General features: G+C 46.8%; 1 protein-coding gene across 1 annotated transcript in view; it reads left to right on the forward strand.

Annotated features, from left to right (window-relative positions):
• LRRC7 (leucine rich repeat containing 7) overlaps window positions 1-16,909 on the forward strand; it is a 419,637-nt gene that overhangs the window by 299,956 nt on the left and 102,772 nt on the right. Inside the window, exons 11-12 of the mRNA XM_088466556.1 lie at window positions 6,192-6,321; window positions 9,598-9,713. Of these exons, the coding sequence (XP_088322682.1) occupies window positions 6,192-6,321; window positions 9,598-9,713 (246 nt within the window). The remainder of the gene's footprint in view (window positions 1-6,191; window positions 6,322-9,597; window positions 9,714-16,909) is intronic.

Genomic DNA, 16,909 nt, shown 5'->3' on the forward strand with positions numbered 1-16,909 from the left:
TTATTATTATTATTATTATTATTATTATTATTATTATTATTTGTTTAGGAGCTTATTATGTACCAGATGTAATATGAATCCAGTTTTGGCTTCTTTGTGGTTATTTAGGACTATATAAAAGAAAGACGTTAGTTTATCACCATGACAAAGCAGCTGTAATATTTTCTGTAGCTAAATCCATGTTTACTATTATAAAAATGATAGGCCCTCATTCAGAGCCGCTCGCTATTTGCGGTCGTTCGTTCTAAAACAAGGGGTGGCTATTTAAATGAACCGTTCGCTAATTGCGGTCTGTTCTCGCCTCTAAGTCTGAACGAGCGAGCAAAACTTGCGGTTGTATTTTTGAAAAATACGCCCCCTTGCCGCTCGCACCATATGTCATGTCCGCTATTTATTAGATTAATCGAGTACATCGAACAGCGTATGAACTGCTCGCTATTCTTGTGGCTGGTTTTTTCAACCGCTATTTTGCGAGCAGTTCTGAGTAAAAAAAAAACAAGTGACGTGGTCAATGACGCTGCTGTATTAATTATGCACACCCTTAAAACGCCCGTTTTGACCTTTAAGCACGCCTGCGTTCGATTTCCACACCCCCGTTTTCAAGCACCTTCCCCTGTTACCACCCACATACGCCTCCTCCTGTCACTCAAAATAGCAGGCACTCGCTATATAGCGTACAAACGATTTTCGGCCGCACTGACTGGTTCGCGCATGCGTATAAAAACCGTACGCATGCGCAGATGTGCGAACATTGCTCGGAACGAGCGTACTGCCGCTAACGAGCGGCTCTGAATCAGGGCCATAGTGTGCAATATCCAGAAAAGGATTTGGTAGGCAGCGAGAGGCCGCCTGATACAGGGGCCTATCACCCTGATTCATTACGGATGGCAACTGCGATTACGCACGCAATTGACCTGCGCATACGTAAGCATTACAGTGCACGTGCGCTAACAGACCCATTGCAGAGTGATTGGCAGGAAGTACTGTTTGCGGATGGGTGGTCGGCGAAACGCAGGCGTACCATTGCGTTCCAGCGCCGTTACAGGAGCCTGCATAAATGATCCACTGCGATGCCGTACGCAGCTGAAGTACTTATAGTGTGCAATGAAGTTAGCGATTCCTGAGTAAGGTCAGAGCTTGTGCAAGTGTGCGTGAGGCTGCGATGGTACTCACTGTTACCGATGGTTTTGCAGTCTTGCTAAGGATTACGGATGTATGTAAGGTATGATGGGCGTCCTTGTGTAGTACTAAGATGGCATAGCGATTGCAATGGATTAGCATATCATCGCAATTAGACTGCATGCATTATCGCAGCCACGATCGCAGTTGCAATCCGTAGTGAATCAGGCCAGATGTACTAAGCCTTGGAGAGCGATAAAGTGGACGGAGATAAAGTACCGACCAATCAGCTCCTAACTGTCATTTTTCAAACATAGTAATCAATTCATTGAAAAAATAAATTACAACATTTTAGTCCCATCAGGGGTCTCCTTCCAAGGTATACATACGTTATTTATATATGTACATCAGTGGCGTAACTGGGGGGGTTGAGCAAGGCTAGTGTCCTGGGCGCCATCGGACCGTCGTCGCGGCGGCCGCAGCGGGTCACGGTCCAGGGGACTGGTCAGTGACAGTGTAGTGCGGAGCACACTCATACTACCCAGCAAAAGTGTGTTTGTTTTGGCAGCCATTGAGAGTCAGACAGACTCTCATTGACCTCTGTGCCCACTGCCGGAGCCGGGCTAGAGGTCTCTCATGGGCTCCATCTTCCGGCTCCCACAGTGGGTGATGGGAAAGACTTCATGATACCATGACCTCTCTCCCATAGTGCAAAGCGGGCCAGCCCGGGAGGATGGAGGACTGGCGGCGGGCGCTGGAGCCGGGATTAAGTTAAGTGTTTTTTTTTTAGTCTGTGTCTTTGTCTGGTCTTGCTGGGGGGATGAGGGGGGCACTGCATAGAGGGGGCTACCATATAAGGGGCACTATATAAGGAGCACTATTGGGGGCACTGAATAGGTGGGACTACTACTGGGGGCATTATATAAGGGGCACTGTCTAGGGGGGACCATTACTGGGGGCACTGCATGGGGGGACTACTACTCGGGGCATTATATAAGGGAGGGGCACTGCATGGGGGGGCCACGACTGGGGGCACTATATAAGGGGCACTACTGGGGGCACTGCATAGGGATGCTTACTACTGGGGGCACTATGAAAGGGGCAATTCATAGGGTGGACCACTACTAGGGGCACTGCATAGGGTTGACTACTACTGGGGCACTCTATAGGGGCCCTGTATAGGGGGGACCACTACTAGGGGCACTGTATAAGGGACACTACTGGGAGTACTGCATAAGGGGCACTGCATAGGGGGGACCACTACTGGGGGCACTGTATAAGGGGCACTACTGGGAGCACTGCATAGAGTGGACCACTACTGGGGGGCACTGCATATGGGGACCACTACTAGCGGCAATGTATATGGGGCATTACTGTGGGCACTGTATAAGTGGTACTACTTGGGGCAATGTATAAGGGGCACTGTATAAGTGGCACTACTGGGGGCACTGCATAAGGGGCACTGTATAAGGGTGCACTACTGGGGCCACTGTATAAGGGTGCACTACTGGGGGCGCTGTATAAGGGGCACTACAGGGGGCACTGTTACTGGGGACATTGGAACTACAACAGTGGGCACTGCAAGAGGGGCACTACTACTTAGAGGATTCAGGTGCATATGGAATGGAAGGGAATGTTCCCAGAGTGATGAGAAACTATGGTGTGTCGTGTTGCCACGCCCCCATTTTCCAGTGGCCATGCCTCTTGTGCCATATGACTATGCCCACTTTTTTCTGACGCGTGCATCTACTTGGGGGGGCTTCATTTTTTACCTTGCCCTGGGCTCCAAATACCCTAGTTACGCCATTGATGTACATTAATTATTGTTCATCAAAGTATTTATATTCTGTTTATGTTCATAAAAGCAACAAAGTTCTATCCATATTTGTAGTGCTACACTACTTTAATTATATATATATATATATATATATATATATATATTTCTTGCCAATTAATACGCAGGTACTAACAGTTTTTGCAGTGTTAGCACCTATTATAATGATTTTTTTACTCTGTGATGTGAGAGCAAATTAAAAGTAGAACTAATCTGTAGCCAGTCACAGCGTTATAACCTCCATATTATTAGTGCTAACCTGTAGCCAATCATGCTTTAGAGATTTTCCAGGAGTAGATCGTCCTGTAGCACTAGAACGTTGACAGGACCAGACCAACCTGTAGCCAATCAGAGCATTAGAACTCTCACATGACCAAGTGTAGTTCTCCAAGTACCAGCTTGCAAGGGAAGCTTGCTGGGACCTGCAGTTCTACTGTAAAGACAATGTTTATATTCTTCTTTTTTTACACTACACTTACACTATCAACCCACCGTCCAGGGGTGGTGGGGATAGCTCCAGGCTATCAGCCTAGGCTAGGGGTGCCCTGGAGAGGGGGACCCCTATATTGGGGATCCCCGGCCTGGGCTGACTAGCAGTCAGGGTTAATGCTTTGGCTGGGGGGCCTGGTGAAAGGGCTCCACTGGCTGTGGCATTAACCCCCCACTAGAAAAGGTCCGGTGCTGGTTCTGGATAATGCAGGGGGACCCTATGAATTTTTCCCCCTGTATTTCTAGAACCAGGAGTGGATCAGAGCCCAGTGCTGGCTGCTCAAAGCTTGGGGGACCCATACGTCGTTTGTCCCCTGTATTTTGGCAACCAGGTCTGGTTTTGACTAGCCCGGTGCTGATTGTGCTTAAGTACAACCACCACTGGGTCACTAAAGCCCAGGGCTGGTTGCTCTTTTGGGGGAGGGGGTCACACCATTTTTATTTTTTTATTACACAGGTTTTTTAATTTTTATTAGACACAGATGCACGGATCCTTGTTCCATGCCTGCAAGCATTGGTAGAGAAATGACGCCGAGTCCCCGTTCTCGGTGCCTTATGTAGAGCCGAACTCTCGCGAGAATCTCGCCGAACTCTCGCGAGAATCTGATGTCAGGAGGATGATGTTTAGCCTCGCTCCCCAATGTTCAGAGCGGTTCGGATTCCACATAATCCGAACCGATCATCCATAGTATGAATATAATACATGTGGAAGTGAGTGTAAGGACAGCGCACAAATACAATATTCCCTCAAGTGAAATATAAATGAAGTATAAAAAGATAAATATATAATAAAAGATGTAATGTGGATGTGATAAAGTCAATGGAAGCTGTTGATTAATATTTCACTGATCCTTGTTTATAAGGCGGCAGCAGTCTTCTTAGTGTTCCGTTTTGGCCAGCGGATGGGGTAATTCTGAAAAAGGGGGTTAAAGAGACATGCGCCTGATAGTGTAGTAGATAAATTAAAGTGATAATCGGTGCTCAAAATTAATGTGCTTACCAAAAAAAAGAACTTTAAAGCTTATCTGGTTTCCAATGATATATGGCTCATATAGGGTGATATATACGGGATGTCATCTACTGGAACACCTTAAGAGGGGCGCATTCAAGCCCAGGAGAAAAAAGGTGATATAGTGTAGTTCGTTTTAACAGAAGTACCAAGACAGGACTACAATTAGCTGCGTACCATATATTGTTGTAAATCAAGCATGTAGTATATGTATCCAAGATATCTCCCAGTATTCCTCTCTCCTTAGTGCTTCTCGGAGGAGTATGCAATTCGCATAAACTTTGGAATGGATACAAAATTGATTCCCCGTCAGTATATTTTATCAGGAATTTTATTTGGTACATAAACATGGGGATACAGTTTGAAGGGAAACATACAAATTAAAGAAAAAAATGCTTATCTTTTAAAATGGTACCCAGTCCTCTTAAGTATAAGTGTCCAATATCTAGAGAGCCTGGGTCAGGTGGCCTCAACGCGTTTCGTCCAGCAAGGACTTCTTCAGGAGTGGTACTATGTATGGGCAGTGCCTTCTATTTATACCCTGCAAAGAAGGAGATGATTTCTGCAAAATCGCGCCAAAAAATGGCCTCTGCGCATGTGCAGTGTGCGGCGGCCATTTTGGATGACATCCTATGAATATAACACATGTTTACATTTTCATAAAATACAGAAACCATGATTATAATACAAAGGTACGGCAGCCATTTTGGGTCATCGGTTTCAAGTATTGTGCATCCTACTCACCTCTACAGCAATGGTTTAGTTTCCTGACGTATTGTGAGTAGAAGCGCACAGTGACCGCCTCTGATCGCTAGGACTGTAACTGGGGAAGGTGCACGACTTAAAGTTAATTTTGTGGCAACAAGAAATGTTAAAGGACGTTAAGATGAACTTCTTTCAAGCTGTGATGGACCTTACATGGAGGGTGAGGAACCGTCGCTACAAAGACTGACTTTTGTTTGAGAAAACTGAGCATTGCGCTCTTCTGTGTCTTTCTTTAACAAGACAAAAAATAAGCAGCATTAATTTAAAGGACCATTCCTAACTCTTCTAACATTACCCAAGGATCTCACTTCACCTCCTGGCCACCAGGGGGCCCTCGTCTTCCTTACCCAGTGCTCAGTTCTACTCAGGAGCAATTGGCTTGGAAACGTGTGCAGGAGACTCTTGCTGGTCTCCCTGAATTCCTCCTGCAATTGACCTTATACTAAGTCACATATTATTCCTTTAATTAGGATTTGCATTCATGCATTGTGCACTATAAGCCCATACCTCACAACATGACCCTCTCCAGGAGGGAGACAATGCTCTGGTCCTGGACTTCCCTGGTAATTTATGATTGGTGGAGGCTCTAGAGTTGGGGCTGCAGTACAGTCCAAAATTCAAATAGGGGAGTCACACAAACTGCCAGTGAGTCCCAGCCAGTGATGTTTGGCAGTGTGTGAAATGACAGTTAGTGTGACTCCTCCCCTATTTGAATTTTGAACTCCGCTGCAGCCCCACCTGTTACCAGGGAAGTCCAGGACCAGAGCATTGTGTCCCTCCTGGAGAGGGTCATGTTGGGAGGTATGCAAGCCTCACTGCCTTGCTGAACATCCCCTCCCATGTACTCAGTGCAAAGAGAACTGGTAGAAGCCTTGTTTGAACGTTGTCTGTTTGTGTTGTGCGTCCGGGTTATACGTGTTGCTGTATATGGATTGCTGTGGGATTTGCTGAATAAATCTTCTTCTAATATTTCAGTTTATCTTTATTAGAAGAGTTCGATTGCAGTTGTAATGAATTGGAGACCCTGCCTCCAACCATCGGTTACTTGCACGGTCTCCGCACATTGGCCGTGGATGAGAACTTCCTGACAGAGCTGCCTCGGGAAGTGAGTAATAGCGAAATTATGACATTTTACTACTAACCCTATAGATTGTAAGCTCATGAGTAGGATCCTCATTATCTGTTATTACCCAGTCTTGTTTTATTACTGTTTTCTTCCCCAATTGTACAGCATGACTGAATTTGCTGTCGCTAGATATTAATAAATAATGGCAAAATGTACACATAAGGGATTAAATATTTAGTTGCATGAACCTAGCTCCCAAGCAGTTCCCCTAGTTCCCCTACACCCTGTGTCGGCCCTGCCCCTGACCACGTGATGTCATGTGAGGAGGCGGGGCCACCAACAGAAGAAAATGTAGAGCTTCCCGGAGGCTACTCCCAGGGCCCCGTGCCCTGGTCGATGGCACCGCTTGCTCACCCCTCCCTACGGGCCCGCATGGACCTGTAATTGGTTATAATAAGCGGAGAGGACCCAAAACCAACAACCAAAAATTGTTTCCTTTTTTACACATGTGTCAGTCACCCTAGATTAGCAGGTTTATAGATACTCACGAATATACGCTAAAAATAGTAAAACATCACTTTACTGTCCAATCTACTAGCAATTTAGGGTTATTTTTTTTGGGGGGGAGAGCAGAGTTCTACTAAAATAAAGTATTTTTACAGAAATAAAGAAAATATGTGTCCCCAGAAAAAATAAGGATTTAGGCCCTCATTCAGAGCCGTACGCTATTTGCGGTCGTTCGTTTAAAAACAAGGGGTGGCTATTCAAATGATCCGTACGCACATTGCAGTCTGTTCACACCTCTAAGTCTGAACGAACGAGCAAAACATACGCTCGTTTATTTGTTAAAAACGCCCCCTGGCCGCACGCATCCTACGTCATGTCCGCTATTTATTAGATTAATCGAGTACATCGACCAGCGTATGAACTGCTCGCTATTCTTGTGGTTGGTGTTTGCTACCACAAATTTGCGTGCAGTTCTGGCTATAAAATAACCCAGTGACGTGGTCAATGACGCTGCTGTTTTAAATATACACACCCATAAAACGCCCGCTTTGACCTTTAAGCACGCCTGCGTTCGGATCTCCACTCCCCATTTTCAAGCACCTTCCCCTGTTACCACCCACATACGCCTCATTCTGTCACTCAAAGTAGCAGGCACTCGCTATATAGCGAACAAACGATTTTCGGCCGCACTGACTGGTTCGCGCATGCGTACTAAAAAGCGTACGCATGCGCAGATGTGCAAACATCGCTCGGAACGAGCGTACTGCCGCTAACGAGCGGCTCTGAATGAGGGCCTTAGGCCCTCATTCAGAGCCGTACGCTATTTGCGGTCGTTCGTTTAAAAACAAGGGGTGGCTATTCAAATGATCCGTACGCACATTGCAGTCTGTTCACACCTCTAAGTCTGAACGAACGAGCAAAACATACGCTCGTTTATTTGTTAAAAACGCCCCCTGGCCGCACGCATCCTACGTCATGTCCGCTATTTATTAGATTAATCAAGTACATCGACCAGCGTATGAACTGCTCGCTATTCTTGTGGTTGGTGTTTGCTACCACAAATTTGCGTGCAGTTCTGGCTATAAAATAACCCAGTGACGTGGTCAATGACGCTGCTGTTTTAAATATACACACCCATAAAACGCCCGCTTTGACCTTTAAGCACGCCTGCGTTCGGATCTCCACTCCCCATTTTCAAGCACCTTCCCCTGTTACCACCCACATACGCCTCATTCTGTCACTCAAAGTAGCAGGCACTCGCTATATAGCGAACAAACGATTTTCGGCCGCACTGACTGGTTCGCGCATGCGTACTAAAAAGCGTACGCATGCGCAGATGTGCAAACATCGCTCGGAACGAGCGTACTGCCGCTAACGAGCGGCTCTGAATGAGGGCCTTAATTCCTTAAGCTGCCTCCTCTACCCCTTTACCTCAGTCCATCGATGGTTTAAAACCATGGACCATCATCAATGGCAGAGCCGTGTATGGTCAACCCCTACCCAACTCCTCCTTTTGGTGGAGAAAACTTTTGCTGCCCTCCTGATCCTTATTGGGTCTTCCAAGGGTAAACCTGAGTTGATAGAAGGATGACATGCTAACCTAGGGAGAGCTAGCAATAAGGACTATGGACCTCATTCAGAGGCGCTCGCAAGAAGCGAGCGCTCGTTCAGAATGAGGGCGGCCGCTTCATTTTTTTAGTGCGGCCTCCTTGTTGTTAGTTAAGCTGTGGGTTACCACCCACAGCTTAACGACCGACCAGGTTGATGGTCGTGATGGTGATCACCATCGCAACCATCGGGGCTTACGACGAGACCCAAAGGTTGGGTCTCGGCAAGCGCAGGCCCCAGGCAGCTTCCTGCTCTGATCGAGCAGGAAGCTACCCACTGACATCACTGATGATGTCAGTGCGGCTGCCCACAAAACGGCCTTAAGGGACGCCTCCATTTTGGAAACCACCCCCCCGGCCCGCCTACAAAACAGGGCGAGCTGTCGATCAACATCGACAGCCGCCCCTTTTGTAGCGAGCTCCGGAGCGACAGAGTTTCTCTGTCGCTCCGGGGCTTGCGCACGCGCAGTGCGGCCGCTGCGCGTGCGCAGGGCTTCCCTTCGACCCGGTTGCGAGCACATCGGTGCTTGCGACCGGGTCTGAATGAGGTCCTATATATGGAGTTGGTAAGATCATGCTGTACATCTATATACATACAGTATATAACTACAGTATAATAGAGGAATAAAGAAAGATAATGTCCAGTTTATATGATAAAAGTATATGTTCTCATATGTGGAACGTGTACTTGTCTGGTTAAAGCCAGTACATTTATCAAACTATTCCTTGTAACTTAAATAACACAATTGTTATGGATTGTGTCTAAAATATAACAATATTAATATCTGTAGATAGAGCTTACAGTCCAAGCAAGTTAAATAAAGTACACCCACTTATCAACTCGTTTATTTCTGCAAGCAAGGACAAAACATGCACAAATAATCTTGGTTCCTGCAGGAAGGGGATAGTGTATAGCCTGTGCCGAAGGGTGGCACTGAGTAGTTTCTATTACAATGGGGGAGTTGTATCAAACCGCCTAAAGAGAACAAGTGGAGGAATTGTCTAACTCTGCTATTGAAAGGCTGATTCACCTATCTACTACCCCTTCAGTAAAGCAGTTCTTCCTCAAATTTCCCTTCACTAGAAATGCTAAATAAACTGCAACATACAACGCTAGCTAAAACAAAAGTGTTTCCCCCATGTGCTTCACGTGGACGGTAGATGAGGTGATATCAGTCATTGTGTTTTATTTTCATATTAGATTGGAAATTGCAAGAATGTTACAGTGATGTCTCTTCGGACGAACAAATTGGAGTTTCTCCCTGAAGAAATTGGCCAGATGCAGAAGCTGAGAGTGTTGAATTTAAGTGACAACAGGTATGGTCATAATGGTAACCGGGTTTTCATTGCACAATACCTGAGGAACATTAAAGTTTGACCTATAGGACGTAACGTCCCTAACCCCAGCCCCAAGTCTCAAACTGCAGTTTTTAGATCCAATACAAAATCCCGAATCTCTGCCTTCATTCCTACAACCCTAACCTCTAAAGGCTAGTCTCTAATCCAAGTCCAAAACCCCTAAACATTAATCCCTATTTTTTTTGGCCTAGTTTCCAAATTATTACACCAAATTTTATATCAGCCCCAATATCTCCAAACTTTAACATGAGTTACAATGTTATAAGCAGTCTTCAATATCTTCTCCCAGCCCCAATTGCTACAGACCAGTCTTCAGTTCCTATCCTGCCTTCAAACTAGACAACTTCAGCTGTCAATCTCACTCTTAAGGGCCCCATACATCAGGCGGGCTTTTCTCTGTTTCCCCGTTACAACTGGACCCACCGATGTTGGAAACGCCGATCGGCAACCATCGATGATCAGCGATCTGTTGGGGAATCGGTGAAATGATTCGTGTTCAAAATCCCACATTTGCTGATCACGATCATATTTTGGTTTGGGATTGGCAAATCATGGAAATTCAACATATCGGATTTCACCGATTCCCCAACCCTGGCGTCTGCAGATCGGGTGAGTGCCCCAATCCATTGCAGATGTATGGGGGCCTTAACCTAGTCTCCAGTCCATAAACCTACAGTAATCCAAGTTTATCAAACCATAATCCTAAACCATTTCGATGGCTGCTAACCCCAGTCCTTAGCTCCAATCCTGCATGTTTACTCCAATAAATTGTAGCCAAATAAATAGAGCTAGCAGGAACCTAAATATATATGCCCAAAAATAAATGTCCAATTGAACTGCTCCCACATGAACAATAAATAAACTATGTTTTCTCTCTGCCACGTGTGGCACGGCCCAAAGCCACTTGACATTTGGGCCCTTCACTGTACCCCCAGGTAACTTAAAACCGTTCCATGCAGTTGATCCTGAGCAGCTAACTAATTACAATGCAACAAATGATCTGTTCCCGCACTAAACTATCAGCTGAAGGTGAATCCGCTACAAGTAATGCACATTGTAAGATTCAGTTGTACAGTAAAATCATTTCACCCTTTCTATTTTGATTTGTTACATTTCTGAAATTATTATTGTTTAAATTATTCATTAAACCTAATTTTTATCCATCTCCCCCCTTCCCTGCTGACGTATTCTGCCTTATGCAAATAAGTGGGAGGAGTCAGATTCAGCAAGATTCTAATAGTGAGAAAAGAGAGATGAATGGTGCCTTTATGCATTGGCCGGAGGAGATAAAAGTAATTCTTTCAGGAAATACGCATTCTGAGGTTTCACGTCCATGGGCCGTATTCAATTTGGAGCGAAAATCAGTTTTCGGCAAAACTTTTTGGCAGATGACGTCATTTTTGCCGATTTCATTTATCCCCGTATTCAATTTCAGCATCTTTTCACTGATGCGATAACGCAATGCAATGTAATAGGCGATAAAGTTTCGCCTATGAATACCTGGCGGAGAAAAAAGTGCAGAATTGGGGTTTTGGGGTGCAGAGGTGTGGAAACCCCCCTGTACCCTTTGTACACCCACCTTGATGCAAATTGTGTAAAAAAACTAAAAAAAATACACAAAGGACACCCCAAAAAAGCACTTTGAAAAATTGGGTGAAAAAATTTCAAAGTGGGGGTACAACTTCAAAAACTAGCGAAATAGCCTTTGGGGGGGTCTGCAAGTATGGGGGAGGTGTTTTTTATTGCAGATAGTTGCTGAAGGGGCATTTTTTGGTGCACTTTAAAGCTTTTTTTTAGTGATTTAGAACTATGCTTGCACCCATTTTCATGTACTCCAAATTTGATGGGACTACTTAATTTCCCCCCCAAAAAGTAGCAAAATGCTATTCTTCAGCACTTGCTGAATGACGCTAAATAGCGCCTATTGAGACCATTTAAAAAGCCCAAATACTGTACCTTTGGCAGGGCTATTCGGGGGTACCCATAGTGAACCCCTGTCACGGCTTGGCGTGCGCTTGGACCCGGAGTGGAGTCGGATGAGGAATGAGGACTTGTTTGCTGGTACTTGAAGGCAGCCGGCCATAGGGGAGTATGACTCATGAAGCAGTGGCACGCGACGGGATCAGAACCAGGCTGCGAGACACTGGCGGAACGTAGAGACCCGGGGTAGGCTGGGTATAGCAGGTAGACAGGATCAGGAGACAGGTAGTAACAGGAGCAAACTGCACCAAGGCTGAGAGGGGAGTCTGCAGAAACACACTGGTACTGACACTTTAAATGAGCAAAGGAGCACAGAGAACTAGCTCACAGCATACGCTGTGATTGACGTTGCACTGGCAACTAAAGAGCCTCTGGACAGCCCTTTAGTACCCTCAGGTAGTGCAGGATTGGTTGCTAGCCTCCCCAGCCCAGACTGAACCTGATTGGCCAGAAACGACATGTGACCCAAATCCAAGATGGCCGCGCCCAGTGGTCACAGCATGGAAGCTCTGCCAGTCTCAGCCCGTCTCACCTGCCTCCAGATGGAAGCCCTTGGTCTGCGGAGACTCAGCACCCAGCGCTATTCTCCAGGAACCTGCACCTCTGCTGGAAACACCATGCCACAGCGCCCGGAGCGGTAAGCGCCGCGATCTCAGCAGCCTGTCACCCCTGGTCGTGACAGTACCCCCTCCTTTAGGCGTGGCCTCTGGGCACTTCTTGGGTTTACCAGGATTCTCAGAGTGAAACTTAAGCACTAGGCGAGGAGCGTAGACATCCTCAGCTTTCACCCAGCAACGTTCTTCGGGACCGTAACCTTTCCAATTCAGTAGATATTGGAGTTGCCCATAACGAAAACGAGAGTCCAGGACCTGTTTGATCTCGAACTCTACACCCCTCTCAGTCAAGACTTTGGGGGAGCGTGGAAGAGTCTTGCGAAAGCGATTCAGGATGAGAGGTTTCAGCAGGGAAATATGAAAGGAATTTGGTATTTTGAGGTAGGACGGAAGTTTTAATTTATAGGCTACTGGATTGATCACTTGAACGATGGGAAAAGGACCGATGAAACGAGGAGCAAATTTCATAGACGGCACTTTAAGGCGAAGATTACGAGTGGATAGCCATACTAAGTCACTTGTTTTTAGGTTGGGCACCGCTCTCCTTTTTTTGTCCGCTGTTAATTTATATCGAAGAGAGGCTTTTTGTAAGGAGGAATGGACCTGAGTCCAAATCTGAGAGAATTTCTGTAGGGTGGAGGTCACTGCTGGTACATCGAAGACTGGCAATTCTTGAAACTCTGGTACTCTGGGATACAGTCCAAAAACTACAAAGAATGGGGTTTGCCCCGTAGATGAATGATAGGAGCTGTTATGGGCAAATTCGGCCCAGGGTAAGGTGTCCGCCCAGTTGTCTTGTGATGAAGACATGTGAATTCTTAAGAAAGTCTCAAGGTCTTGATTGACCCTCTCTGTAGACCCGTTAGACTGAGGATGGTAAGCTGTTGAAAAATTCAGTTTGATTTGAAAGATAGAACATATAGCTCTCCAAAATCTGGCTACGAACTGTACCCCTCTGTCAGAAACAATCTCAGTTGGAAGTCCATGGAGACGGAAGATGTTGTCGACGAATAACTGAGCCAACTCTGGAGCAGACGGCAACTTCTTGAGGGGAACGAAATTAACCATTTTGGAGAAACGATCCACTACTTCCCAGATGGTGGTAAACCCATTAGAAACAGGTAGATCCATTACAAAGTCCATGGAAAGGTGTGTCCAAGGATGGGTTGGTACTGACAGAGGTAGGAGTGTGCCGGCAGGAACCTGTCTGGATGTTTTATGTTGAGCACACTGTGGACAGGAGGCGATAAAAGCTTCAATTTCCGACTTCATAGCAGGCCACCAGTATGATCGTTGCAGGAATTCCAAAGTCTTGCGTATGCCTGGGTGTCCGGCAAAACGAGAGGTATGAGCCCACTTCAGAAGCTGCTTGCGCATATCTGAGGCCACAAATGTCTTCCCGGGAGGAGGTTGAATGCAAGTGGTAGTGAATACTCGGGAGTCTAGAACTGGAGTTTCCTTATGACTTTTGGAAGATGCGACGGAGGAGAGTGATCGAGAGAGGGCATCTGCTTTTTGATTTAGTGAGCCTGGGCAAAAAGTTAAAGTAAAATTGAAACGAGAAAAGAATATAGACCATCGAGCCAGGCGGGAACTCAGGCACTGAATATTTTTTAGGTATAGGAGATTCCGATGATCTGTATAAACGGTGATGGGATACATCGCGCCCTCAAGAAGATAACGCCACTCTTCAAAAGCTAGTTTCACAGCCAATAATTCCTGCTCTCCAATGGGATAAATCTTTTCTGCTTGGGAAAATTTCTTTGAGAAGAAGCCACAGGGATGAAACTTGCTATCCTCGAGTTTCTGGGATAGTACTGCCCCTACCGCTTCAGAAGAGGCATCTACCTCAAGAAAGAATGGGTAGTTAATGTTGGGTTGTCTCAGCACGGGAGCGGAAATGAAGGCTTGCTTTAATAGTTGAAAGGCAGTTTCAGCCTCTGGAGGCCATCGGGATGGATTTGCCCCCTTGCAAGTTAGGGCGGAAATGGGTGCCACGAGAGTGGAAAATCCTTTGATAAACCTTCGATAATAATTTGCGAAGCCCAAAAATCTTTGTACTGCCTTCAAAGAATTCGGACGAGACCAGTCCAATATTGCCTGAACTTTCTGGGGATCCATTTCAAGGCCGGCACCTGAAACGATGTAACCTAAAAAGGGAACTGAGGGAACTTCAAATACGCATTTTTCAGCTTTGCAGTACAGGTGGTTCTTTCGTAGGCGAGTTAACACCTCCTTGACTTGGGATCGATGTCTGACAATGTTGGAGGAGAATATCAGAATATCGTCGAGGTATACTACCACAGAGATATATAGTAAGTCCCAAAAGATCTCATTCACAAAGTTTTGGAACACAGCGGGAGCGTTACAGGGACCAAAAGGCATTACCAGGTATTCAAAATGCCCGTCTCGAGTATTGAATGCTGTTTTCCATTCGTCCCCAGCTCGTATCCTAATGAGATTGTAGGCCCCTCTTAAATCCAGCTTGGTAAAAATAGTAGCACCTTTTACTCGATCGAAAAGTTCAGTAATGAGGGGTATCGGGTAGCGATTTTTGATGGTTATATCGTTTAAGCCCCTGTAATCGATGCAAGGACGCAGGCCTCCATCCTTCTTAGACACAAAAAATAATCCTGCCCCTGCCGGTGAGGAGGATGGTCAAATGAACCCCTTTTGCAGGTTCTCCTGGATGTATGCTGACATGGCTTCAGTCTCGGGTAGGGAGAGTGGGTAAGTACGACCTCGCGGAGGAGTTTTGCCAGGAATCAACTCAATAGGACAGTCCCACTCCCGATGAGGAGGCAGAATATCGGCTACGGTCTTACAGAAGACATCGGAGAAGGAGCGATACTGGTAGGGAATTGGAGTAGTGGTTGCACTGTAACTACCTTTGACGGGTTTGATTTGAGGAAGGCAGGATACTTGACAAGTTTCTCCCCAGGACAAGATCTGCATGGTGCCCCAATCAATATTGGGGGAGTGCTTGCGTAACCAGGGGTATCCAAGGATGACCTCATGGGAGGCTTTGGAAATTACTAGGAATCGGATAGTTTCAGTGTGGAGAGCTCCGATACGAACTGGCACAGGAAGGGTACATTGAGAGACGATTCCGTTGGTAATCTGAGTGCCATCTACAGCAGATAGAGTGATGGTGTGGTCGAGAGAGGAGACAGGAAGCCGGAGCCTCTGGACAAGTTCAGCGGTGATAAAATTTTCAGCGGCCCCTGAATCGAGGCGAGAAAGAACAGTTTTAGAAAAAGTGGAGATCTCAAAAGTAATGGAGAGGGTAGATTCATTTTTTGACGGAGACGGAGACATCACTCCTAACCTGGTGTCTCCGGCACAGATTAGGATCGGGAGTTTCCCGGACGACGTGGGCAGGCTGCAACCATATGACCGGTCTCCCCGCAGTACATGCATAGATTTTCTCGTCGGCATCTTTGCCGTTCTTCTACCGTGAGGCGGGCCCGGTTAATCTGCATGGGTTCGTCACCCGCAGGTTCAGACGGAGGGAGGGTTGGAGTAGTGGTCGGCCGGAACCAAAAGGGATCTCCCCTAGTTTTTTCACACTGGCGTTCTCTGTACCGCAAATCCACTTTATTGCAAAGGGAGATAAGCTCATTGAGGGTAGCCGGCGGATCACGAGTGGCGAGGTCATCTTTTATGCGATCTGTCAATCCATTCCAAAAGGTGGAAGTCAGGTCTTCTTCATTCCATTTTAGTTCCGAAGCCAGCGTTTGAAATTGAATGATATACTGACTGACTGGTCGGTTCCCTTGGCGAAGTCGCAGGATTTCCGTCGCCGCGGAGGTTGTTCTGCCGGGCTCGTCGAAAATCCTCCGGAAGGACGTGAGGAATCCAGAGTAGTTGTCTAGTAACGGGTCGGACCTCTCCCAGAGAGGCGAAACCCAGTCCAGGGCAGAACCGGTCAGTAGAGACACTATATATGCCACTTTGGATTTTGGAGATGGAAAGTTCGCAGGCTGTAGTGTGAAGTGGACGTCACACTGGTTGAGAAACCCTCGGCACAACTTGGGGTTCCCGTCAAACTTATTTGGTGTCGGAAGGTGCAAATGAGATGGTGCAGGTGGAACAGGGAAACCTGGAGCTGCTGGCTGGTTGGTGGCGGCAGGCAAATTAACAGTAACCAGGGAAGCTTGCAGCGTATCCTGACGAAGAGACATTTCCTGCAGGAACTGAGCCATTTGGCGCTGAGACGCCTCTAGTCCCTCTAGGCGACAGGCGATACCCTGGAGCAAGTTGGCCCTCAGATCCTGTCCACTGGCCGAATCCATCTGGCCAGTGCAAACTGTCACGGCTTGGCGTGCGCTTGGACCCGGAGTGGAGTCGGATGAGGAATGAGGACTTGTTTGCTGGTACTTGAAGGCAGCCGGCCTTAGGGGAGTATGACTCATGAAGCAGTGGCACGCGACGGGATCAGAACCAGGCTGGGAGACACTGGCGGAACTTAGAGACCCGGGGTAGGCTGGGTATAGCAGGTAGACGGGATCAGGAGACAGGTAGTAACAGGAGCAAACTGCACCAAGGCTGAGAGGGGAG

Source organism: Taudactylus pleione, unplaced genomic scaffold (assembly GCF_031769625.1).
Source record: "Taudactylus pleione unplaced genomic scaffold, aTauple2 ptg003505l, whole genome shotgun sequence".
NCBI lineage: Eukaryota > Metazoa > Chordata > Amphibia > Anura > Myobatrachidae > Taudactylus > Taudactylus pleione.